General features: G+C 41.0%; 1 protein-coding gene across 1 annotated transcript in view; it reads left to right on the top strand.

The window, feature by feature from the left end:
- Nucleotides 1–24,486, top strand: part of IL31RA (interleukin 31 receptor A) — an 88,824-nt gene extending 64,338 nt beyond the window's left edge. The window contains 6 exon segments of the mRNA XM_030567313.1: nucleotides 502–648; nucleotides 6,906–7,046; nucleotides 9,492–9,585; nucleotides 15,324–15,402; nucleotides 19,000–19,456; nucleotides 19,459–24,486. Coding sequence (XP_030423173.1) covers nucleotides 502–648; nucleotides 6,906–7,046; nucleotides 9,492–9,585; nucleotides 15,324–15,402; nucleotides 19,000–19,456; nucleotides 19,459–19,631 — 1,091 coding nt within the window. The 3' untranslated portion in view covers nucleotides 19,632–24,486.
- Nucleotides 24,487–26,526: the final 2,040 nt, after the last annotated feature.

Here is a 26,526-nt window from a genome sequence, read left to right as displayed (position 1 = left end):
ACATACAGAGGTCTTGCTAAATAGTTTTTGAATTGTGCATATAGAGGTTTGATTACATAGGTAGGGAGGCTGATCTTGTGGACAGAGCATTGAACTGGGACTTGGGAATCCTGGGTTCAATTCCGCACTTACAGATGCCCTGTGCCATTAGGGCAAGTCACTTAACCTGTCCTTTGCCCTGGTTTCCCATCTGTAAAATGGATGTAATAGTTTCTTACCTCACATGAGTGTTAAGGATAAAATCCTTCAGTGATTGTGAGGTGTTCAGATACATACCATCATCACCACAGTAAGTAACAAGAGAGAAGGTGCAAACATCACCTAAGTAGATGGCATCTCTGAAAAGCTGAGAAAAGCTAGGAATAGTGTCTGGTCTTTGATAAACGGTATATTAAGTAAATAGTGACTGTTCTTTATATCACTGCTCTGCATGGATTAGTAAAGTTGTGCATTTAAAATACTTTATGTATATTTATTACTTTTCTGTATTTTTTTTTGTAGGTCCATCAGTTGGTCCTGTGGCTAAAACAAACAATCTGGGAAAAAATGAGGCTGTGATAAAATGGAAGAAGATTCCAAAAGATAAAAGAAATGGCTTTATCAATAACTATACAATATTTTATAAACCTGAAGGTGGAAAAGAATTAAGTAAGTAAAAGTTCTCCACTCTGTTACACCAGCGTGCTGACCCAGGATGTCTGTTACTTTATGAAGATATTAGCATACAATAGCTATTGCCGCTTACAACACTAAGAAGTTTTGCCAGAGAGAATTTCACATCTTTGTAGGGTAAAGTGGCGACTGGTCACTTTCCAGATAATGTTATATGTTTCAGGTGGGGGAGCAGCAGAGTTTATCTATGATTTGTGTGTTTTATCATGGTCACCAAATGCGCTTTGCTGTTCTCTGTCATTCTCTTCACAATTATATAATGCTAAGTGCTCAGTTATGTAGAACCCAGGCCCAGAATATCTAAAAGTATGTCTACATAGTAAAAAAAACCCGAAACAAACAAAAATGTGAGAGAGGTAGTCATGTTGCTTAATGCGCTTCTGGAAAGCATTCAGATATTAAAGTGATGACTAAAGCTGTGTGAAATTTTCTGGACTAATATAGTTTATCATCAGTGAGTTTGACTCCACACATTTTGTCTGAGAAGAGGTTTATCAGGGCTGGCTTCAGAGGGTGTGTGTGTGTGTGTGTGTGTGTGTGTGTGTGTGTGTGTGTGTGTGTGTGTGTGTGTGTGTGTGTGTGTGTGTGTGTGTGTGTGTGTGTGTGTGTGTGTGTGTGTGTGTGTGTGCACGCTTGTTTGGGATGTGGGAAATTGAGGTTTGAATCTCCACTCTGGAGCAGGGACTTTAACTCCGCTTTCTCCGCTCCCAGGTGAGCATTCTGACCATCAGCTGATAGGCTAAACTGGGTGTATTGCTCTCAGTCTCTCCTGTTGAAGCTGTTGCACTTTGTTCTTAAATATTACTTAAACTACTTAAATATTTCATGGGCACAGGGATTTGGGTGCTAGGTGAGTGCCCTTACCTCCCTGCTAGGTAAGTGCCCTAATCACCAGGCTATAGACTATTTTGATCTCAGTCTCTCCTGCAGAAGCTGTTTCATTTGGCAAAACAGAGAGCGAGTGAAATGACTCTCTAGCCTGGTGATTAAGGCACTCACCTTGGGAAGTAAGGGATATGGATTCAAATCCTGCCTCTGATTCAGACAGAGCCTGAATAGAATCGAACCCTAGCTTGCACTGGTGAGCATTACGTAAATTGTCTGATTAGTCTCTCTGCTGATGCATGTCACAGCTATATATCTGAAAGTACCTGTTGCTAAAATACCCAAAGTTTATAGGATATGATATCTTTTAGAATTATACTTCACAATAGGGTATTCCAACAAAATAATTCCTACAGGATCTGTGCATATTTTATGGTCTCCATGTATATCAGTGATGTAACTGAAAGAAAATCACCATTTATGAAGAATTTTTGGAAAATATTTGCTGTAAACAGTTTTTTGTTTTTGTTTTTAAATGTCTTTCTTTTAATACTACTTTATGTAGGACTGTCTTAGTTCTACTTACTTAGTTTGTCTCATTTTCCATAGTTTCACTTGATCCTGGTGAAATGGACCTGAATCTCTGTTATAGTAGTACAATAATTACAGCTGTTCAGATTATCCTCTTTGCTTCCATAAGGAGAGAGGACCTAAATCTAATGGATGTGCAATGTGGTGGTAGGGTGTGATGGCTCTAAAGTGTTTTCCCTCCCTTCCCCAGACCTATGGAAGCTCATGTTTAGGGAGGTTTTGGTGGCAACTTCACCCGCACAGCTGTAAAGGATCAATTATTTAAGATTTTGTTAATTCAGTCAACATTATCATACAAGTGGCAAAGAGTTCTGTGGCATCTTATAGACTAACAAACGTATTGGAGCATGAGCTTTCGTGAGTGAATACCCACTTTGTCTATAAAATGCCACAGAACTCTTTGCCGCTTTTACAGATCCAGACTAACACGACTACCCCTCTGATACTTGACATTATCATACAGATCCTCACAGATTTTCTCAGATGTGCGTGACCACTCTTAACACCCCCCGTCCATCTCCCAGTTAGTGGAGATGTTCATGAGAGCAGTAAAATGGCTCAAGGTTAGAGCCAAAATGTGTTGCAGAGGCATAGACCCTCTTTGCTTTCAGGAATCTAATGTGGCTCTTGGGAATAGTGGGTTTAGAAATTTCTTGCCTGTTCTTGGAAGCTGCTCCTAGTTTCTGGATCAATATGGTGGAAAGTTTGTGAGTCAGAACTTGTGGTTTTTGCTGTCTACTTTGTGGATTTTTCCTGTATAGTGGATGATCTAGTCCGGTATGATTAGCTACTTATTCTAGATTAAACTACATATTCATTAAAGGCACTTACTCAATTTATATAAACCCAAATTGAATCTTTTTTTTTTCTGTTGAAGAATATGACTTGTTATATTAATTTAGATGGAATATATTGGCCAAAAGCATTAACATAACCCGGTCGCTGTCCAATATTAGTTTTAAACAAGATTTGGTGATTGGCATACAGAGACCTCAGCCTGCTGTATACCATGGCAAACACACCATTGAAAATCCATTAAACCTTTTATTAAAGATACAGTAAAGTATTGAATAAGCTTTTAATTTTAACATTCCTTGTTCCGTTTAGTTGGAGAGAGATTTTAGAAGGGAAAAAACTCTTGTTTGACAGTCTTTTAGGTGTTAGCAAGCAGGGCCGGCTCTAGGTTTTTTGCTGCCTCAAGTGAAAAAATAACAACAAACAACCTCCGAGAGTGCAATTGCTGAAGCAAAAAAAAAAAAAAAAAACCTCCTGAAATGCCACCCCTGGAATTGTGCCACCCCAAGCACATGCTTGGTTTGCTGGTGCCTAGAGCCGGTCCTGTTAGCAAAGATTCTGGTAACTGTCCTTTTGGGAAAGAGACATGAGTAGAGATGGGCTGGAACTGGGGTTGCTGCTGTTAAAGTCTGGATCCATTTCCTGGAATACAAAGCAAGATAAACATCCACAAAAGGGCAGGGGGAAACAGCAACAATAGAAAATGCAGGTTCTGTCTCTGGTGTTGACTCTGACTTGGAACCGCATTGCTGGAAATACACAGGCACAGTACATGGTCTGACCAGCCACTGTGAGACTTGGCAAACTTGTACCAGTTGTTTAGTGTATTGCTTTTAGTTGCCTCTCTGATCATAGGCTTACAGCAATGTTGCAAAATACACTGTCTTGGACAGCTAAGCCAGAATCTTATTAGGCTAAAGGAAAAAGGGGAGAAAAAGGAAAGAGAAGAAATAAAATAGAGAGGAGAGGGGAGAGGAAAAAAAGAGGGAGACAAAGTCTCACCTCCCAGGAAGTGTTTGGGTTTCAGCCAGTGGAGGTGGCAATGTCATTTGGCTCCCTCTCTCTTTGGTTCTTTCTGAATCAGGATGACAAAGCCCCAGGGTTCCAGGAGGCAATGGTAGCCATGATGGTGAAGCTTGCTCCAATAGCCAATTTTTCTAGCCAGAGTCTCATTTTCCACAGAGGGAATGATGAGTGGAAGAGCCCATCCCCTCATTCTTTTGTCTACCAATTAAGCCTTGTTTCTGACACACCAATTTGAGTTCACTGATGTCTGGTTCCACACTTTTTTTTCTTTTTTTATTAAACATGATCTTAAAACAGTCCTTGATTTTTTTTTCAGGCCTTTTTGTTTGGACTAGGTCAGTCTTTCTGTCTCCCTTTCGTAACTTTTCCCATCAGCATTTGTTGTTAAGTTACTGTAACCTCTCATGAACTTAGTCATTTTTTACAGTTGAACTCACAATTAGGGTAAATTTTTCTATAAACAAATCTGACTGTTGCCAAGATATTTAAAAAAAAATCCAGCCAACCAAACCTCCAGTCATTAAATGACACATTAAAACTAAGTAGCTATAAGCAGATTGCTCAAGTCTTACAGCTTGATGACAACAGATGAGTAGCAATGCTATACTCAGAATTCTACACATCTGCTAGCATCAGTCAGACACAGAAGTCAACAAAAGGGTCAGTGGCCCCTGCAGCAATGTAACATAGAAAAAGATGTTAGCTAAATGGGGAACAAACTTTTTTTCAAGTTCTAGGATGATATTATAAATACAAGAGTGAATGAATGAATAAATAAATGAAAAATTGACAGTAACAATTTAATGAAAAACTATATATATTGTAGTTTCAATATAGAATCTTCCTTATTTTTAAAAATCCCCTTTCTAGAGTTTGGTGTCTCAATATCAGTTTTTGAGGATGTGGCAATTATTTATATTGTGGTCAGTGTTAGTAGTGGTCAACTGTAGCTATTTCTTGAACCTTCTCCTGTGTGTTGCTTAGGACTGAGTCAAGAATAGCCTGTCATCTTATGTGCTTCATAACTAGCCAATCCAAGAAGCAATCATTTAAGCTGTCAAAAAGTTGCTTTTCTGAACTAGTCACCCAATTGTAGTTCTTTTATTAGACTTACATACCTTTTCCCTCTTGCTAAACGTTACACACTCAGTACATTTTCCTGTTTTGAAGACTGGTAGTACAACCATTCTAGTATATTCATATTTTTCTCACTTGGGATTTGTATCCCTACAGAGTTGTCTTTATGATCCTGTCCACTCAAACTTTCATATCGTAAGCTTAAATGGAATCTTTTAGGTATAGTGCTATTCTCTGACTTCTATGACCTAGCCTGTTCTTCCTGCCTATTTTGTAGATGGGTATTGCTGAATCCCACTGCTTTTTGTCATTCCATATTTCAGAAATGCTTATTATGTCGAGGCCCATTTGAATTGCTAAGCGTTCTTTCCTCTTCTTGCTTTAAGCTTCTCTCTTGATCTGTAGCCACATAAGGCATTCTAGGGTTTTTTTTTTTTTTTTTTTTTTTTTTTTAAGATCTCAAACTAGTGGGTCCTGTTCGAACTTCATTTGCTTCTGGATGCCCAAATCACAGTATGGGCCAAGAGTAGACTTGCCAATATGTAAATGGAAGAAGGAAGTTGCAACTATTACTGTATGATGTAGATTTCTCCACACTTATTCTTGCTATCTTATTTCCTGTCTGGTTTTACGCAGTATGTTCTCTGCCATGCTATCCCTGAAGACCACTCAGCTTTCAAGACAATTCTGTTACTCTCTCATGAATGGTGCTGGCTTTCAGTTTTCCCTGGGGGTATTCAACCCCCACTCAGCCCCAGGCCTTGTCCCCACTCCACTCCTCCTCCCAAGGCCCTACTCCACCTCTTCCCCATCTCTTTTTGCCCCCTCCCCTGAGTATGTCCCATCCCCACTCCTTCCCCTCTGTCCCAGTGCCTCCTACCTGCTGCAGAACAGCTGATCCACAGCAGATGGGAGGAGCTGGGGGTGGGGACGAGGAACTTGGCTGCCAGTGGATGCTAAGCACCCACTAATTTTTTTGGAGCACCCATGGAGTCAGCACCTATGTCTCACATCCTTCATTACTCAGACGTGGAGTTCTCATCTTGTGGGTGGTTCAGTGGCAGACCGCAGAATCTCTCACAGAAACAATTAAATTGCAGGACTGTGAAAATTATACAACACATAGTTTACCAAATATTTAGAAATCTTAGCTTCTTAACCAATTCACTTGTCCCTAACAACAATTTAATTTTGCATTTCTAATTAATGTTTAGACAGTGGATAGTCTAACAAAGGAAATTATGCAAACATGAAAGATCATTATTTTTGTAGTTCTTTGAGTTCTTCTCTGTAATTCAGCCTGACCTTCCTTGTGTTAATGGGTCTAAATATTTTCAGCCCTACCATTTTTCTGTAATTCTCTGAGCTCTCATAAACTAAACATTTTTGGCTGTGTCAGTACTTGGATGGAAGACATCCAAGAAACACGTAGGTGTGGCGTATAATGATGTTGTCAAGTAGGTAGGGGGGTAATCTTCCTTCTGAGTCTGGATTGGACTGTGCTATACTGAACAAATGTGGGATGGTAATGCTGTCTTTTAATTCAGACAGAAAACCAACGTTCTACAGCTTGCAATAGTAGAGATGCCATAATACTTTTATTAAGGGTAAAATATTGGCTCTGGTTATTATATTTTACATATCTAAACTCAATAGTGAATGTTCAGTTGGATATAGAATTAAGCACTTTCTGTCCTGAACTGTGATGTTGCATTGTTATGCTCTGTTTAACAATTTCAGTGTTGCACACTGATGATCCCCTTGATTATATTGTATTTCAGCTTGTCCCTAAAGCATTTTGGGATCTTTCAATGTGACCAGTGCTATATAAATGTAAAATTGTAATAGTTAACACTTACCTTTCTTTAATATGTATATCTTTTTTTTAATATATATATATAATATCTTTGTCTGAAAAGATGAAACTGTGAACTCTGATGTTCTGCAATACAGACTGAAGTCTCTGCAAGCAAACACCCAGTATACTGCTCATGTCATGGCAGCCACCAAAGCTGGCGGAACCCATGGAAACCGAATAACTTTCAGCACTTTGAAATTCAGTAAGTAATTTTCCATGTTAACTGTGATTGCTGTTACAATATTTTTGTGTAAGAAATATCGGTTTTTGATTTAGGCATTTCTTAGGCCAATCCTAGTCTACTCTGCCTTTGACTTTTTGAACAAAACAAAGAAGAATAATCAAAAATTAATTTAAATTTAATTCAACTCATTGGAAGACATTGTAAGCCAAATCTACAATAGATTAAAAGTTTTAAAAACTAAGGTCCCAATACTGCAAGTGACGATGCACAGGCAGACAGTTGTGCTCGCATGAATCGCCACTGAAGATTGTGGCTCTGTGCACATGCAGTAGTCTGCCTCTGTGCTGTTAATTACAGGACTGGGGCCTACTATGTCACCAGAAGGGGTAAAATGTCTATCTTAGGCCTGGTCTACACGGCAGGGGGGAGGGGGAAATCGATCTAAGTTAGACAACTTCAGCTATGTGAATAACGTAGCTGAAGGCGATGTACTTGGATCTACTCACTGCAGTGTCTTCACTGCAGTGAGTCGACTGCTGCCACACCTCCATCAACTCTGCGTGCACCTCTTGTGGCAGTGGAGTACAGGAGTCAATGGGAGAGAGTTTGGGGATCAATTTATCGCATCTAGACTAGAAGCAATAAATCAACCCCTGCTGGATCGATCACTGGCCGTGGATCCGGTGGGTAGTATAGACGTACCCTAAGGAACTGGGCTCAAAATTATGCATTGTGATTTCTTGTTGTCTTTTTTTTTTTCCTCCCTATATGGAAAAACTCCCTGCTAACAAACCACATATTCCTCTGAATTGAACATGCCCAGTAGGATACTCAATACACACTTGTGGTTAATATAAAATAATCTTTTTCTTATTTTCTTACTGTCTATATTTGTATCTTTCTCCTAGGGGTATCGTAGGATAGCTATGAATTGAAGTTAAAATTGTTGTATCAAGATGTTAAATGGAAGAAACAATGAATGCCAACATTTCCTGACAGAACACTCTGAGACATGTCCCCTGTATCTGACTTTCTGTTCATTTCATAGGGTGAAGGGGGTTGGCACTGGATCAGCTCCTGGAATAAAGCAGCAGCTAAAATTGGAAGCAGCTGTTTTGAGATCCTAGGAAAGCCCCATTACACAGTATTGTCTGTAGCTCTGTAGTTGTGACTAGAGCTAGGCAAAAAAAATTGACAAATAGATTATTCACCAAAATATGTTGTTTTTTGGTTGACTTCTCAAATTTGATTCAGTTAGTTGCAGCTGGGAGGAAGTTTACAGGGCCAGCTTCAGTAAACTGTTGGGGTGAGTGTGTCTGTCCTTTCAGAACCTTTAGCTCAGTGGTTAGAATGCTTGGTTGGAATGTAGGAGATTCAGGTTTGAATCCTGATTCTGGAGCAGGGACTTGAACTCAGATCTCCCCCATCCAAGGTGAGCAGTCTAACTGCAAAGCTAAAGGCTATTTGGGGGCTGCTCTCTGCCTGATTCAGAGGAGGGGTTTAAATCCACATCTCCTGCCTCCCAGATGATCACCAGACTATAGAGTCAGTCTTACTCTCTCTTTCTTTGGTCTTGTGAATATTAAAGTATTTATACAATGTTGAGCAGCTTCAACAGGAGATACTGAGAGAAACCAACTTCAGAATAGCATGTAGCCTGGTGATTAGGATGCTCATGTAGGAGTGGGGAATGCTGAGTTTGAGTTACTGCTCTAGCAAGGAGAATCAAACCTGGATTTCCAGCATCCCAGGGAACGGCCCTAACCACTGGACTAAACATTATGAGTGATGGATATGCCGAGAGACAGTTTGCTGAAGCTACCCAGACTTTTCTGATTTGATGACAGATTTTGAACATTTGTCGGAAATGAACCAAATATTTTTTCTGCTTTTTTGTTTTTTTGTTTTTTTCATTGGCCAAACCAAAAAATCAGTTGTTTGCCCAACTCTAGTCGTGACTGGTTTGATCTGCAAAATACACATCACTTAGGGCTTGTTTACACTTACCTGGGGATCCATGCACATCGATCGATGCATCGGCAGTCAATTTAGCAGGTCTAATGAAGACCCTCTAAATCAACTGCAGATTGCTCTCCTGTCAACTCCTGTACTCCATCTGAATGAGAAGCGCAAGGGGAGTCGATGGGAGATGCTCCCATCGACATAGCATAGTGTGGACCCCACTGTAAGTAGAGCTAAATATGTCAACTTCAGCTACGTGAATAATGTAGGTGAAGTTGCATAACTTAGATCGATCTCCCCCTGTAGTGCAGACAAGGCCTTAGCATGTGTTGTATAGTGGCATACGGTACCTTAGTCAGTTGGTCAAGGATGTGACAATCAGAGCTTTTCTAACTTGGGCTAATAAGATGGCTTTAATTATATAGTCTAAAAGTGAAAATTTGCTCTGTAGTGCAATATACAGTACTGAGCAATATTTCAGTGCTTGTTCTTTCTCTAAAGGTAAAGAAGACTTTATTTTTATAACAATATCGTTTGGATTCTGTATGCTCTTATTATTAATCCTTGGGATAACCTGTACTCTAAAAAAACACACGTAAGTAAATTTTTGTGTGCTTGTTAAAGGTGAAAATAATGCATTTTAACAAATAAAAGGCTAGTATCTTTATTTAAAAACAATGCTGGCTTGTTAGACTCAAATCTATATGGAGATAAGAAAATGTCCTGATTTGCTGAAATTAAATAAATAGCCATATGTTTAGAATTATTGTGACTTCAGCCAATAGATGTATTTCTTCACTATAGTTGCAAAAACAAATACTATTTATATAAAATGTGATAGGCCAGAATAAAAGAGCTAAGAGAAATTGAATGGCTTTCTGCCTACTAACACACACTCTCACTCACACACACTCACCCTATGTTTAAAGACCGTGTAGGTTGCAAAGTCAGACAATCAAAAGTTAGGAAATGTCAGAACTAGGATTGCCTTAGTTTGGCCTACTTGTGTGTATGCGTTAAGATTAGGACTGTCAAACAATTTAAAAAAATTAATCACAATTAATTGCATTAAAAAAATCAAGATTAATCTCAGGTTTAATCACACTGTTTAAATAAATAGTATTCTATTATTTAATATTTTTGGATGTTTCCTACATTTGCAAATATATTGATTTAAATTACAACACAATACAAAGTGTACAGTGCTTTCTTTATTTTTGATTACATATATTTGCCCTGTAAAAAAGATAAACAAAAGAAATAGTATTTTCCGGTTCACCTCATAAAAATACTGTAGTGTGTCTATTTATCATGAAAGTGCAACTTACAAATGTAGAATTTTTTTATGTACATAACTGTTCTCAAAAATAAAACATTGTAAAACTTTAGAGCCTACAAGACCACTCAGTCCTACTTCTTCTTCAGCCAATTGCTAAGACAAACAAGTTTTTTTACATTTATGGGAGCCAGCTTCTTATTTACAATGTTAGCTGAAAGTGAGAACAGGCATTCACATAGCATTGTTGTAGCCGGTGTTGGAAGATATATACGTGCCAGATATGCTAAACATTTGTATGCCCATTGATACTTCAACCACCATTCCAGGGGACATGCGTCCATGCTGATGACAGATTCTGCTCAATAACAGTCCAAAGCAGCGTGGACTGACACAGAAGATGAAAATGAGTGTGAGTCAGATGCCACCAACAGAAGGTTGATTTTCTTTTTTGATGATTAGGGTTCTGTAGTTCCTGCATTGGAGTGTTGCTTTTTTTAAGATTCCTCACACCATGTTCCTCAGCTCATTCCGCTCACATTTTTGAGACTGGGGAACTGTGTGTGTGGGGGAAAGTAGTAAGTGATCATGTGATTAAAATTGTAACATAATTCATACACACAACGTATTAGATTAAGGTTACACAGGCAACCTTAATTCTGGCATATTCTTTTAACATAGTTTGTACAATTTCCTAGGTTTTTAAAAAAGCAAATGGAAAAAGCAGAGATTCTACCATGTGGCATCATACTGATACCCATATGATTCATAAGCAATGTAGGAACATTTCCATCTCTGCCACGTCAGCTAATGGAATAACTGATAGCAGTAGTAGGCTGTCATCCTCTGTGTGGACCAACACTAGAGGGGAATATGATGCCACATCCTTTGCAGTGGGTTTCCCAGATATTTGCTGACAGCAGGGAAATGCTGAGTCTTGGGTTCCATTCCAGTCTCTGAATGGGAGTGTTCTCTAAACGGCACAGACTCTTTTGCCTATTCGTACCACATGTCACACTTTCTGCCCCATCCCCTCCAACCTGTTGTTCCAGTTCAGTCTTTTTCCACCCCTGGTTCCTCATCCCAGTCCCAGATTCTTTGCCCAGTCAATCACAATTTCCCCCTCCTGGGTCCTTATCCAGTCTCTCTTTCCCTGTCCCTGATTTCTCCCTCCACTGGCTCCCAGTCCTCTCTTCCTAGCTCCTTGTCCCAATCTTTCTGCCCAGCCAGTCCCACTTCTTGGCCTGTACCACACCTCTCATCAGATATGTTCCTCTCCTTTGTTCTCCCCCCTGCAACTTTTCCCAGTCCCAATTTCTCTTTTCCCTTCCAGCCTCAATCCCAGTTATTCCTGCCTCACACTTCTTGTCCCAATTTACTCCTTCTCTCACCTTCTGTCTGGTTCTTGGTCCTCTGCATTTGTGTTAGGCACTGTCCTCTTCCACACTGCTGATGAGAATGTCATTGAGAGCACAGAAGAGAGTCTCTCTACTGTCATATTTGGTGCCTGCCCCAGCCCTGGCCTAGACCAGAATTACAAGGAAAGTGTGACTTTGCGCCTGAAGTCCTGGGCTGGAACCTGCTCAGTTGTTCTGTGAGACTGGCGTATGCGCAGTCTGGTCACATGTAGATGCTGTGAGGTGTGGCACATCTCTCTGATGACAAAATCTTTGGAGACTTTAGCTACTAAACCATTAAGTCTCTACTGAGCATGTGCAAACTGATTTTTTTTAAATGGTTACAGTTTAGCCAAATTTGGGCAGATTTTCATATGAAGAGCATAAAACATATCCCTGACATAAAGGCCATCCCTGGCCAAATTTCAAGTCCCTGCTCCAAAGCACAGGATTCCTAGAACTTCTCAAAGAAATGGTCCTAAGGCTTCTTAACACTGGAAAACACCATATTTTCCCCCTAAACTTATTGTCAGAAAAGGCTGAGCTGTTTAGGCTGAAACTTAAAAATCTGCCTAAGGCAGACACGTGATGTGGAAAATTTCAGCCCCCAAATGTTAAAAATTTGTTAAAGTTATATGTGATTGAAAACAAAGTCTTAAAATAGGAAGCTTTGAGTCATGTTAGTAGGTAGCAATTCCAGCTCCACTTATAATGCCCACTGTAACATATAATTTATATAGCCTCAAAGCTGTTGTATTCTCTTATCTTTTATATTTGGCACTCTCTCTTAATATGTTTATGAGGCCTTGAGCCTGCAAAAACCTATATACCTGCATAACTTTACTCATATGTATAGTCCACAGGCTTCAAAGGTACTACTCATGTGAGTAGAGTTATGCACACATGTAAATAATTGGGAGTTCAAGGATAGAATTGGTACCGGCAGCAATTCTGTTTAAAGCATTCACAAAGCTAATTTTGATTAATAAAAATTAGTAAAATCATTCTGGCACTTTTTTATATATAAATACAGGAATTGGCTCTGCCCTATTTTGGCTGGGAGATCCTACTGTTCAGCTTGTGTTCCCACATAAATTCTGATTTTAAACTTTTTTTCTGACTGCCACAGCCTGCTGAGTATTGATTTGGAGACAGTGTCTTGAATGCAGTCAATCTTTTCTGTGAAATAGAAGGATAATTATGTTGCAGTTAAAAAAAACAACAAAAAAAAAACAATAGGCATATTTTTGCTGCAGAGTTAACTCAAATGTCATCCACACACACAAACCCTTCACTCAAGTTGGCTTGCCTCTCAGGGGTGTTGGTAAGGCTATGATTTTGGCCTGGGTATTTTTAATAAAAGGCATGAAGAGGACATAGACTCATAGACTCATAGGTCAGAAGGGACCAATATGATCATCTAGTCTGACCTCCTGCACAAGGCAGACCACAGAACCCTACCCATCCACTTTTATAACAACCCCTAACCCAGGACTGAGTTATTGAAATCCTCAAAATTGGTTTGAAGATCTCAAGCTGCAGAGAATCCACCAGCAAGCGACCCATGTCCCACGCTGCAGGGGAAGGCGAAAAACCTCCAGGGCCCCTGCCAATCCGCCCTGGAGGAAAATTCCTTCCAGACCCCAAATATGGCGATCAGCTAAACCCTGAGCATGTGGGCAAGACTCACCAGCTAGCACCCAAGAAGGAATTCTCTGCAGTAACTCAGTTCCCATCCCATCCAACATCTCCTCGCAGACCATTGAGCAGACTTATCTGGTGATAATCCAAGATCAATTGCCCAAATTAAACTATCCTATCGTAACATCCCCTCCATATACTTATCAAGCTTAGTCTTAAAGCCAGATAAGTCTTTTGCCCCCACTACTTCCCTCGGAAGGCTGTTCCAGAACTTCACTCCCCTAATGGTTAGAAACCTTCATCTAATTTCAAGTCTAAACTTCCTAATATCCAGTTTGTACCCATTCGCCCTCGTGCCTACATTAGTACTAAACTTAAATAATTCCTCTCCCTCCCTAACGTTAACCCCCCTGATATATTTATATAGAGCAAGCATATCCCCCCGCAGCCTTCTTTTGGCCAGGCTAAACAAGCCAAGCTCTTTGAGTCTCCTTTCATAAGGCAGGTTTTCCATTTCTCGGATCATCCTAGTAGCCCGTCTCTGGACCTGTTCCAGTTTGAATTCATCCTTCTTGAACATGGGACACCAGAACTGCACACAATATTCCAGATGGGGTCTCACCAGCGCCTTATAAACGGTACTAACACCTCCTTATCCTTGCTGGAAATATCTCGCCTGGTGCATCCTAAAATCGCATTTGCTTTTTTAACAGCCGTATCACATTGGCGGCTCATAGTCATCCTGCTATCAACCAATACCCCTAGGTCCTTCTCCTCCTCTGTCGCTTCCAACTGATGCGTCCGCAACGTATATCTAAAATTCTTATTATTAATCCCTAAGTGCATGACCTTGCACTTTTCACTATTGTATTTCATCCTATTACTATTACTCCAGTTTACAAGGTGGTCCAGATCTTCCTGAATAGTATCCCTGTCCTTCTCCGTGTTAGCAATACTCCCCAGCTTTGTGTCATCAGCAAACTTTATTAGCACATTCCCGCTCTTTGTGCCAAGGTCAGTAATAAAAAGATTAAATAAGATCGGTCCCAAAACCGATCCTTGAGGGACTCCACTAGTGACCTCCTTCCAGCCTGACAGTTCACCCTTCAATACGACCCACTGGAGTCTCCCCTTTAACCAGTTCCTTATCCACCTTACAACTTTCATATTCATCCCCATCTTTTCCAATTTAACTAACAGTTCCCCATGTGGAACCGTGTCAAACGCCTTACTGGGCAATAAACAATAAATCACAGAAATGTACACACAGTAATGCAGTTTCCACTACATCAGTACAATTGCCTGGTGCCCCACACCACAGGGGACCCTGTGAAGCTAAGTTAAGGGTGGTGGGGCTCAGGCTTCAGCTGAAGGCAAAGCCTGAGCCCCGCCACCCGAGGCTGAAGCCAAAGCCCAAGCCCTGCACAGAATCTGTGACAGAATCATAGCCTTAGGTATTGGCTTCAGCTCAGGTCAGCACAACTCATAAAGCTGCTAATAAAACCACAGTGTGGAGTTCCTGTACTGTTTTGCACTGCAGCTGCTGTCACTTGAGCTAGGTTAACTCCAGAGGAGTTAAGTTAACTTTACAATGAGGACATACTCTATAAAGTAACTCAGACACTCTTCATTCCAAGCCTACTTTAGGCATGTCATAATAAAATTTTGGCTTATGTAGCTTGAATAGTTATAATTGCAGCTTTATTTTCTGTATTTAATGGTAAACGTTGGTTTAAACCAAAAACTCCGGTCCCAGGTAACACACTGCTATTGCTTTTAAACGATTTTTCTCTAGCCCATAAGAATTGACTTGAGGGAAAGCAGCTCCCCTCATTATAATAATTTAGATAATGAATACAGGGAAAGGACTTCCCTTGATAAATGTTTGTCATTCTATTCCTGGTTAAACATTTTCTGCGTTGAATCCATTCATGTACTGGTACAGTATTCCTACAGCATTCATCATGTCAGTCATCTGATTCCTACATCAGAAGGCTAAATCTCTTTTCTGAATTGCAGATTGAAAAAGGTTTGCTGGCCTGATATACCAAATCCTGCAGAGAGCATTGCTGTGGATTGGCCTACTGACATGCTTAAGGTAACATCAGATTGCTATTAAGAAAAACAAATATGTGATGTGAGTAAATTTTCTGATAAACAATTGAAGCATGGTGGGCTAGATTCATTAAATCAGTGATGATTATAATGATGCTCTCTCAGGGATGAATTTGACCAAATGTAACCTTCTTTTATAGATACCTCCATAGGCACCTATATTTACTACTTTTTATATAGCACGATATGTTGTACTCTTGTAGTTCATTTTCCCCAACTTGTCTTGAATGAGATGAGTTTCTGCCTGTGGTGTGGCCTATGTTCCAGATGCTCATCTATCTGCCCAATTAAATGGGCAGTCATCTCTAAAGTAATTCACCCATCCTCATTAGATTACAACATATTTTAAGAGTTTGCATCCTAAAATATGAGTCAGAGTAGCATGTTTAAAATTATAGCATTTATTACTCTTTTTTACAAGATAAAATTCATACAGAATAGATGTAAACAAAACCATATTACAAAAACTGACAGATGTTTATACTTTGGGAAGTTGTATTGCAGAGAAAGATAAACTTAACAAAAAACTGTCAAATGCCCATGAAAAATGTCCTAGGGTATGTCTGCATTACGGGATTATTCCGATTTTACATAAACCGGTTTTGTAAAACAGATTGTATAAAGTCGAGTGCACATGGCCACACTAAGCACATTAATTCGGTGATGTGCGCCCATGTACCGAGGCTAGCATAGATTTCTGGAGTTCTGCACTGTGGGTAGCTATCCTGTAGCTATCCATAGTTCCCCCAGTCTCCCCGGCCCATTGGAATTTTGGGTTGAGATCCCAATGCATGACAGTGCAAAAACAGTGTCACGGGTGATTCTGGGTAAATGTTGTCACTCAATCCTTCCTCCATGAAAGCAACAGCAGACAATTATTTCGCGCCCTTTTCCCCTGGATTGCCCTGGCAGACGCCATTGCATGGTAACCATGGAGCCTGTTTTGCCTTTTGTCACTGTCACCGTATATGTACTGGATGCTGCTGACAGAGGCGGTACTGCAGTGCTACACAGCAGCATTCATTTGCCTTTGCAAGGTAGCAGAGATGGTTACCATCCCTATTGCACCGACTGCCATTGTAAATTGGCGATGAGATGACCGTTATCAATCATTTTGTACCGTGTGCAATTGGAAAGTGGTGATGATGGTTACCAATCATATTGTACCGTCTGCTGCTGTCATGGGTGCTCCTGGCTGGCCTCGCTGAGGTTGGCCAGGGGCGCATGGACAAAAATGGGAATGACTCCCCGGGTCATTCCCTTCTTTATGTTTTGTCTAAAAATAGAGTCAGTCTTGCCTAGAATATGGGTCAAGTCTACTAGAGAGCCAGAGAGCACAGCTGCTCCGGATCAAAGCCCAAGAGATCCCTCAGAAATGATGAGCTGCATGCCATTCTAGGAGGTCCCCTGCTACAACCCCATCTGTTGCTTCCCTCCTCCCACACCCCTCCTGGGCTACCGTGGCAGTGTCCCCTCATTTGTGTGATGAAGTAATAAAGAATGCAGGAATAAGAAACACTGACTTTTTAGCGAGATAAAATGAGGGGGAGGCAGCCTCCAGCTGCTATGATAGTCCAGGCAGGACATTAAAGGGTGGGCGGGAGAGGAGCGCAGCCTCCAGCTGCCATGATAGTCCAGGGAGTACAAAATCTTTTCTTTAGACACGAAAGGTAGGGGGGCTGATGGAGCTCAGGCTCCAGCTGCTATGATGAGGATGGTTACCCAGCATTTTGCACTGTCTGCCAGGAATGATAGGGAGTCATTCTCATTTTTACCCAGGTGCCCCCAGCTGACCTCACCAAGGCCAGCCAGAAGCATTCACGGGCTGATGACAGTTTTCCACCATTTTGTACCATCTGCCATCAGGAAAGGAAGGGAAGGGGATGGTGCTGTTCAGCACCGCGTCTACCAGCAGCATGCAGTAGACATACGGTGACATTGAAAAATGGCAAGAAATGATTTTTTTCCCTTTTCTTTCACGGGGGGAGGGGGGGTAAACTGACGAGATATGCTCTGAACCACCCTGGACAATGTTTTTGACCCTTCAGGTATTGGGAGCTCAGACAAGAATGCAAATACTTTTCGGAGAGTGCAGGAACTGTGGAATAGCTCGAGTCCTCAGTCCCCCCTCCCTCCCTCCATGAGCGTCCATTTGATTCTTTGGCTTTCCGTTACGCTTGTCACGCCGCACTGTGCTGAGTCCCTGCTGTGGCCTCTGTCTGTCATAGGCTGGAGATTTTTTCAAATGCTTTGTCATTTCGGCTTCTGTAACGGAGCTCTGATAGAACAGATTTGTCTCCTCATACAGCGATCAGATCCAGTATCTCCTGTACGGTCCACGCTGGAGCTCATTTTGGATTTGGGACTGCATCGCCACCCGTGCTGATCAGAGCTCCACGCTGGGCAAACAGGAAATGAAATTCAAAGGTTCGCGGGGCTTTTCCTGTCTACCTGGCCAGTGCATCTGAGTTCAGATGGCTTTCCAGAGTGTCACAATGGTGCACTGTGGGATACTGCCCGGAGGCCAATACTGTCAATTTGCGGCCACACTAACCGTAATCTGACATGGCAATACTGATTTCAGCGCTACTCCTCTCGTCGGGGAGGAGTACAGAAACCAGTTTAAAGAGCCCTTTATATCAATATAAAAGGCCTCGTTGTGTGGACGGGTGCAGGGTTAAATCGGTTTAACGCTGCTAAATTTGGTTTAAACGCGTAGTGTAGACCGGCCCCTAGCCTGACCCATCACAGGAGATGACAGATATGCAGGAGTCTGTATTCCTGTCTCTGAGAGGGTCTGAGTGTGCTTCTCTGTCACCCTTAGTTCTCAGTTTTCAATTTCCCAGGCCCCCTCTCAGCTTTTCTGTGGAGGACTAAGATAAAGGTTCTTCTCTGAGTGCCTGTCATTGTGTATTTTTCTTTTGAGATCAGAATCTTTTGGTCAGCAGTGTCCATTGAGCTGTGTCTGTGCCTTGCTTATCCTCAGCCTTCACCTTCCCCACCCAATGGCATAGAGAGTAGAGTAAGTCCAACTTACCTGTTCCTTCTTAGTGCCTATCAGATTATCATATCATATCTTCAGTTTTGTCACTGAATCAATTTTCATTTATTGAAATCTAATAGAGTTGGACAGATGTCACTAAAAGTGTAATTTAAAAACAATGGGGTTGCAGGTATAACTTAGGGGAAATTTTTCCTGTAGAATGTACTGGTCGTCATATGCAAAATGAAAATACTCTAATGTGATTCCTGGCACAGATTGAGTTTGAAGGGCTTGAAGGGCTTGTGAGGGCTTGAAGGGCTTGTGAGTTAGAAAACAGTCATTTTACTAGTATACTGAGAAAATTTTGATATGGATTCATTGAGACAATAAATGTGGAGCTTTACATTGCCATTTTCATAGTCACTTTTCAGAAAACTGTATTTCAAGAGAAATGCATTTCAAGGTTTCATTAAGTGGCTTCTTAAACATACAGACTTGAACAGAGCTGAAGTGGTGGGGGTGTTTTTAAAAGATTTTTGTAACGTATCTTCCTTTGTACTGATGTAAGTTTCAAGTGTTTCCTTTTTGTACTGACAGAATAATTCGCCTCTGAAGGAAGTACAATCTGAGGATGGGACAGTAGATCCTGAAGGCATCTATGTTTTGGAATCATGCTTTCCTGCTGAAGACCATACTGCATTATTAGTAGAGCGTCATGAGAACTATGATTCTAAACATACAAATGTTTGTAAAAAGGACATGGGTAATGGACATAAAAAGATTTTGTATGGTGAAGAATATGAAGTTGTAAAACCACTATCACCATCAAATCCATATATAGTTACAGAACAAGACTTCAGGAGTCAAATGCTGCTTTCAGCTTTGATGCCTACCAGGAGAATCCAACATCAGCATCTAGAAATATCAAAAAAAGGCTTATGTGAGTCCCTGCATTCTTCATTCGAGAACTGCAAAGAGAATGAAAAGGAGGAAGTTCTAGAACATACAGATTTTGAAGAAGAAATTAAAATCAATCCATATCTGAAGAATTCTTTAATACAAGGGAATTTCTGATTTCTGAGAATTTGCCAGAATACAATAAGGAAGCCAAAAACCAATTGCTTGTCTTAGCCCCTTTCCAGCGAAACACTATAGTGCAACCATATGTGACACTGGACATGTTTGGACTGACCACAGCTGATCAGTGCATACCTGCAAAGTCATTTTGAGGTATTGTACTGTCCCGCTGGTCTTTCTCTTGGAGGGAGTGTTGCCTTCCATACATACATGCATTCAACTTCTCTTAGCATCACTTACTTGACTGAAAACTACCAGTTTGTTTGAAGGAATTTAATGCATTTCATCATCTGTTAATTTTGACTTCATATTATTGTTCTCTTTAACAGACATAGAGAAATATGTGCCAGTAGCCAGGCAAAGGAATCACACTTAATTCTTTTTATCCCTCCCCTTCCAGTTTATTAAACAAATTTATCTTTACCATGACAGTATCCATCAGTGCAGACAGGATGCTGATTTCCTTCTTGACAGTCTCTTTCCAAAGCAGGCTGTTGCTAAGGCCACGCAAGCTTACTCAAACATCGCCAGGATCTTCAAATCCCTTCCTTTCTTCTTTCGTAAAGTTACAAGAAATAGAACTTCTCTTTTCCCATTCTTCCTTCCCTTAACTTCTGTTTTCAATTCTATTTGTGATGTTCCTGCCATTTGTCAAGTAACTGGAGGCTTCGCTGTTCCTCTTGCCACTTCGGTCATCTGGTTTGGATATTGTGCTTCCTGTTTGTGTCGACAAGATTTTGTCTGTGGCCATAGGTTTGGTTGGATTCTCTGTCACTCTCCTGTTTCATTTTCTCTTGGCTTTATCTTCTATATTTTACTCTGTTTTTCATTTCTCCTGTTTATTTGTCACTCATTGTCACTCCGTGTGCCCCATCCTATCATCTTACTCCTTTGTCACTGTAGATCTCTCCTGGCCGTCCAGCTGCTTCCCCAGTTGATGCATTGACTTCCTTGACTGAAATGGCGTAACTGAACACAGCCTCTTTTGTAGAAAAGGGCACTGAATCTATATTTAAGGCAGTGCTTCTCCTCTAACTAAAAGAAAATGCTGAATCAAACTGAGTAGTCAAAGGAGTCCCTTGAAGATTATTGCATTAAACTTAGAATTTCTGGAAATTACACTTGGAAATCCTAGAATCTTTTTTTGAGCATGCCAACTTTAGAAGTGTCCAGGCAAGTAGGACTCAGTCCTGAAGCTCAATTTTGCAGTATATAACTTCATTGAGTTCAGTAGTGTTACTCTTGAAATGAGATCAGAATCAGTCCCACAGAGAAGTCTGATGATAATTACATGATTTGCAAAAACATTTAAAAAATGACAAATCAAAATAAGCAAAGCTATTGAGCAAGGAAGAGGGAAACTCTTGTGGTTACACCAGAGGCATATTAATATTCAAAAGAAAAAAAATGTTCATAAGGGGACTGGTTCTTTATAGACGAGAAAAATTGAATCAAAAAATTCGTTAGAATAAAGGCCAAGCTGGCTTCTATATTTGTATAGATCTAAGCACACTGACAGAGCTCAGTAAAAAGTATCAAAACTTAAAATGACAAGTGTTCAAGTCCCCATTCACTGTTTGGGCAGCCGGGCCTAATGAGATACGTGGCTTGTCCTTTAATTATTTTCAGGATAATACTAACCATTTTGTTTTCTTTGAATTTTATCACAGTAGCACAACAAAGCTGACTGAGGGTATGTTTACACTGTCGCTAAGTATGTTCCTCCCAGCCCAGACGGACAGACAGACAGACGTGCTAGATCTACTTGAGTGATCACACTAAAAATAGCTGCGTGGGTGTAGCTGCATGAGCTAGTCACCTGAGTAAAGACCCAAGGAGTTGTGTGGGCTTGTACTTCGGTGGCTATCCTGTGCTGCAGGGTCCACAGTGCTATTTTTAGCATGCTAGCTCAAGCAGAGCTAGTGTGTGTCTGTCTACCTGGGCAGGAAGGCATGCTCCCAGCTGCAGCACAGATAAATTCTAAATGGTGCCAGGGACTGGTAATGGGCTATTAAGCCATTAATTCTGAAATGAGTGAACTGAATGTAGCCCACATTAGCAGTACCCAGAAGTTGTTACAATGTGAAAAGGGTTGGGAGACCAGTGTGAAATGAATTGTTGGTCTGCTGGCTACCAGAATTTGCATTAATTGGCATCCTAAGACTGCTAAGCACGACAGTAATCATCATAATCATCATCCTTGCTGGCAGTCTTGGTCTGGGGTACTGAATGTGCATGGAGAGTCAACTTAGTCCTCTTACTCTTAGGGAGGATCCCTCCAAATCAGAGCTGAGGCTGCTTGTTGAGACTGGGGGAAGGTGTGCATTGCCTGTTGAGTATTATTAATTAATTCTAACATTTAATATTTTAAAAAACTTTGAAAACATATTCCTGCAAACACGAAATTGCCTAGAATGTTGCTCAAATTTATTCATTGTGAATGCAGAGATTGTCTCCTGGAACATCCTCCCTCCCATTGACCATCAAATAGTATCATTGTGGCATGTGTATCAATTGTTTACATGGAGAAATAATATTAGGGAAGTATTACTGCAATTTAACTGCTGGAAATAAGGAGACATAAACTTGTGACCAGCTTTCTGCAAACCACCAGTAAGTGCTTCACAGATCAACATTGGTTCATGGACCAATTAGAGAAACTGGTCTAAAACATAGGAGAGTCTACACTATAATCTTTATTAAATACTGGACTGCATGCACTAATGTATGTACTGCATGAACAAGACCAATAATCTGCAACCCTTTCCATACAGTCCAATACTTGTGTATAAAAATGCCGTGTGACTGCAGTCACACAATTGTCATATCTAATGCACTATTTTAATCAGATTTTTTCTTTAGTTTTGAATGTATCTGCTCTGTATTGGTTATTTGAAAAAATAAATCAGTAAGAATTTTATGGCAGTAGTGAGGTTTTTGTGTTTGGTTCATTGTTTTTACTGTTAGAGCATGTGAATACACACCCTTAAATTTTCTAAGCAGTGAGAAGTGAGGGTTTTAGTGAGAAAGGCATGGGAATTAGGAGACCAGGGTTGTTCTTTTCCTGGCTCTGTCCCCCTTTCTGTGTAATCTTGGATGACTCTATACCTCAGTTTCCTCCTCTGTAAAATGCCTGTTTGTCAAATGTGTAGCGAGACTAAATTTTAAAGCACGTTTTGATCCTTGGATAAAAAGTGCTAAGTCAAATATAAAGTAGCATTAATTTCCAATGAGAAATGTAGTTGTACTGATGGTTTTTGAGAATCCAGGTTTTAGTGGCGGGACATATGAGTTTGAATTAAGTGTCTCCAGTCCCTTCAGTTATTCTAGGAGACCTAACTTAGTCCCTACTGGTTAATGTACCATTCACAGGCCATCTGGATAGAAGGAAGGAACTTTTTAATTGCGGACTCAGTAGTTGCAGAATGATAGTCGAGTATGCATTTGGCTGTGTGAAAGGGAGATGGTGCTATTTGTGTAATAGTTTGGAAGCACCAGAAAAAAACATGCCAACCATTATATCACTGTGTTGTACTCTGCACGATATTCTTGAGAATAAGGGGAAAAAAGCCTTACTGCTGGGGACTGTCCAGATATTTGCTCAGTGGTAAAAACAGCAGATGTCCCAAAGTAAATGGAAACACAAGGGGAAATATTGTTAGGGATGCCTATTGTTCTTATTTTGAGTCTCATCCCTGAAAATGTGTGACTGTACAATCAGCCATTAGCCCATGGAGGGGGAATTTGGGTTCACTGTATGCAGTGCTTATGGGTGATGCAAGTGCAGTCTTGTTCAAGTACTTTTTAAAAACCCTGTGCATTATTTTAACTTTGTTTAAAAGTGTTTGACTTTCATGCAGTAATGAGTCATAATGTATGAATTTTAAATTTTTTATTATGAAACAACGGTGATGTAGCAGACCAAAAATAAAGTTGTTATAGAACCAATACTAAAACAACTTGTAGTCAAACATACATTTAAGAAAATAATAGTGCAGTTAAAATTGAAGATGCAATACAGGGCAGAACAACAGTTAAGAGGTGGAGGGCCTGAAAGTTACAGGGAGTACGTGCCTTGGTTCTGCCTCTTGTTGTTCACAGAACTTCTGGGATTGAGTGGCATGGTGCAAAGTTATCAGGGGTGCTGGGGTCCCTCCCAGGTGCAACTGTCCTCCGTGCCCAGAGGTTAACTCTACAAGGAGAATGGCCTCTGGGACCACTGCTGCAGGGGTAGGTCGAGGAGGAGTTGCGGGGTGGTCCCAATATTGTATTGTTGAGGGGCTGAAGAACATGCCTAGGTCCCAGTACATAGGGCTGCAGCGCCTGCTGTCCTAGCATCAGCCTCTGATGAAGCAGTGAATTTTGGCTTGATATAGCCTCCATGAGCTGTCTCTGTATCTCCGTGTCCATTTCCAAGCTCTCTTTGGCTATGGTAATGCTTTCCCTGGTGATTGCAATGCTGTCCTCAGCCACTGTCACGATCTTGTTTGTGAGCTCCATTTCTTTCTCCCTGTGGGTCCTCAGTACTGCCTCCACTTCTCACGCAGCTTTGATTTTGGGGGGAAGACACTGCTATGAAGTCTGAAAATGTCTCATCCAGACTTTCTTTTTTGCCCCTTTAGGCTGACCAGGCACTCCATATATGATAGAGGCTCTGTCCTTGGTGACCTGAGGCCACGATAGCTTTTTTGTAATATGCATTTGTGACTTTACCCCCCTGAGATTCTTCCCAGTCTTGGAGAACCTCAGAGGTGGCAAGTGGGGTGTGAGTGAGTGAGTGAGAGAGAGAAAAAAAGATACTGATTTGAAAAAAATCACGTTGACTATTTTTAGCATACTGGCTGAGATGAGACCTAGCACAAGTACGTCTTCGCAAGCTGGGAATCACTCTCTTAGCTCACAGAGTAGATGTAGCCAGAGAGCAGCACCTGTCTTGATAAGAGCAGTGGGTCTCAACCTTTCCAGACTACTGTACCCCTTTCAGGAGTCTGATTTGTCTTTTGTAAACCGTGTTTTACTTCACTCAAATGACTTGCTCACAAATTCAGAAATAAAAATACAAAAGTATCACAGCACACTATTACTGACAAATTACTTACTTTCTCATTTTTACCTTATAATTATAAAATCAATTGGAATATAAATATTGTACTTGCATTTCAGTGTATAGTATATAGAGTCCTGTAAACAAGTCATTATCTATATGAAGTTTTGGTTTGTACTGACTTTGCTAGTGCTTTTTATGTAGTCTGCTGTAAAACTAGGCCAATAGGTGAGTTTATGTAGCCCCTACAAGACCTCTGTGTACCCCCAGGCTATGTGTACCCCGGTTGAGAACCATTGGATTAGAGCACCCTCATTCCCTTGTGTAAAGATCAGGGAACTGATGGCCAGCTTGGCTTAAATCCCACTGAAGTAATGGGCGATGGCCATTATTAACTAAAAGAAATGTTTTGAGTTTGACTTCAGCAGCTATGAGTTCTTGTGAAACTTGAAGCAAACCCTCAAACTGTAATAGAATGCTAAACTGTATTATACTATTTGGCCACTTGGTGGCACCTTGTGTAAAACATCTTATTCAAATAAACATTGGCCATACCTGGGAGAGTATTAAAGATAGGGTGACCATATTTCCCTATGCTGAGTGCAGGACACCCGGTAAAATTACTCATATTCAAGCAAGTTCAATGGCAATCAATCGTATAAATGTTCAAATTAGCATAACGTTGACTGAGCCCCTGTTAAAAAGAAATATTGCACAGTTGGATTCTTTTTATTTACCTTCTTATTTTTAAGGCTTTAGGGTTCACATGGGGAGGGGTGACATACGCACCCTTATCCCCCACACATGCACACACGTGGGGAGAGGTGACACACACTCTCTTGTACTCCTCTCTCACACAGGGGGTGTAACCGATTGGCCTGACCTTCCCTTTCCAGAGCTCTCCACTCCTCCATGCCTAGTTGGGCCCCTAGGACGGACCCACCTGTCCTGGTACCTGGCACCTAAGTTTCCTCTAAGCTGCATGGCTGTGCAGCTTCCTATTAAGCCCCACTCAGGACCGTGACAGAGAGAGATGCCTCCCCCCCGCCCGGCCCCAGGGTGTTCCTGCCTCAGCCAGGGGAGGAGCCCCTGCCTCAGTGCAAAGTGGCCAGACATGAAGAGAGAAGCCAAACTGGATAAAAAGGCTGAAAGAGCTTTTATAACAGGCATCACTCAGAGAACTGTTGGGTCTAGAACCTGGTGACTGCGTGTGTCAAACTGGATGGAGAAAAGGGATGGACAATTCCAACTGTTGTGAAGAAAAAGAATTCAGTGCCTGCACCATCTGTGAGCAAGAACTACAGTGGAGAGTCCAACAGGAACTGTTGGCGTCTACAGTTTGTTCCTCTGAAAGAACAATCAACAGAGCAAACTCTACAGCTGGCAGATGCAGAACAAGATGACTCAGATTTCAAACTGATCACAGCCTGTCATTGCAGCTAATGGACAACCAGATGACACAGTTGTTGCATGTTCAGGTCATGTACTTAAAAATGAGACACACTTAACAAACTTATACATACTGATCTTCAAAGACAGTGTGATAGTGTAAATATTGTAAATGGTAGGAGTGTAAAGCTTAACAAGGGAGATGTAATGGAACGCTAAACTGTATTACTGTTCAGCCACTCGCTGGTGCGGTCTGCAAAACACCTCATTTAAGCTAACCTCAGCTGCAACTTGGCAGAGCACTGAAGGATCTTATGATGAACACATCTGGTGTGGATAAGCAAGCTCTGTAGCCCCTCCATACCCGGTGCAAAGGCATTACAACACCCACCACCAAGTATCATAAGACTTTTAATATAATTGCACGAGTTAACAACTCTGCACTTGCCTGAGAGACTGATCACCACAAATTGCTCAACTGCAGGTTTCTTTCAGTGATGGCTGAGAAGCTGCACTGCAGCTGCAGGCTCTGTAGAGTGAGCTCACCCTTCAGGGGATGGGCCATCTGTCTGTTTTCCCAGAAAGCTTTTTCCAACTCGTCTGATCTAGCGTAA

Source organism: Gopherus evgoodei, chromosome 6 (genome assembly GCF_007399415.2).
Source record: "Gopherus evgoodei ecotype Sinaloan lineage chromosome 6, rGopEvg1_v1.p, whole genome shotgun sequence".
NCBI classification, from domain to species: domain Eukaryota; kingdom Metazoa; phylum Chordata; order Testudines; family Testudinidae; genus Gopherus; species Gopherus evgoodei.
Note: the sequence above shows the minus strand (reverse complement) of the source record. Positions and strands in the feature narration are given on the sequence as shown.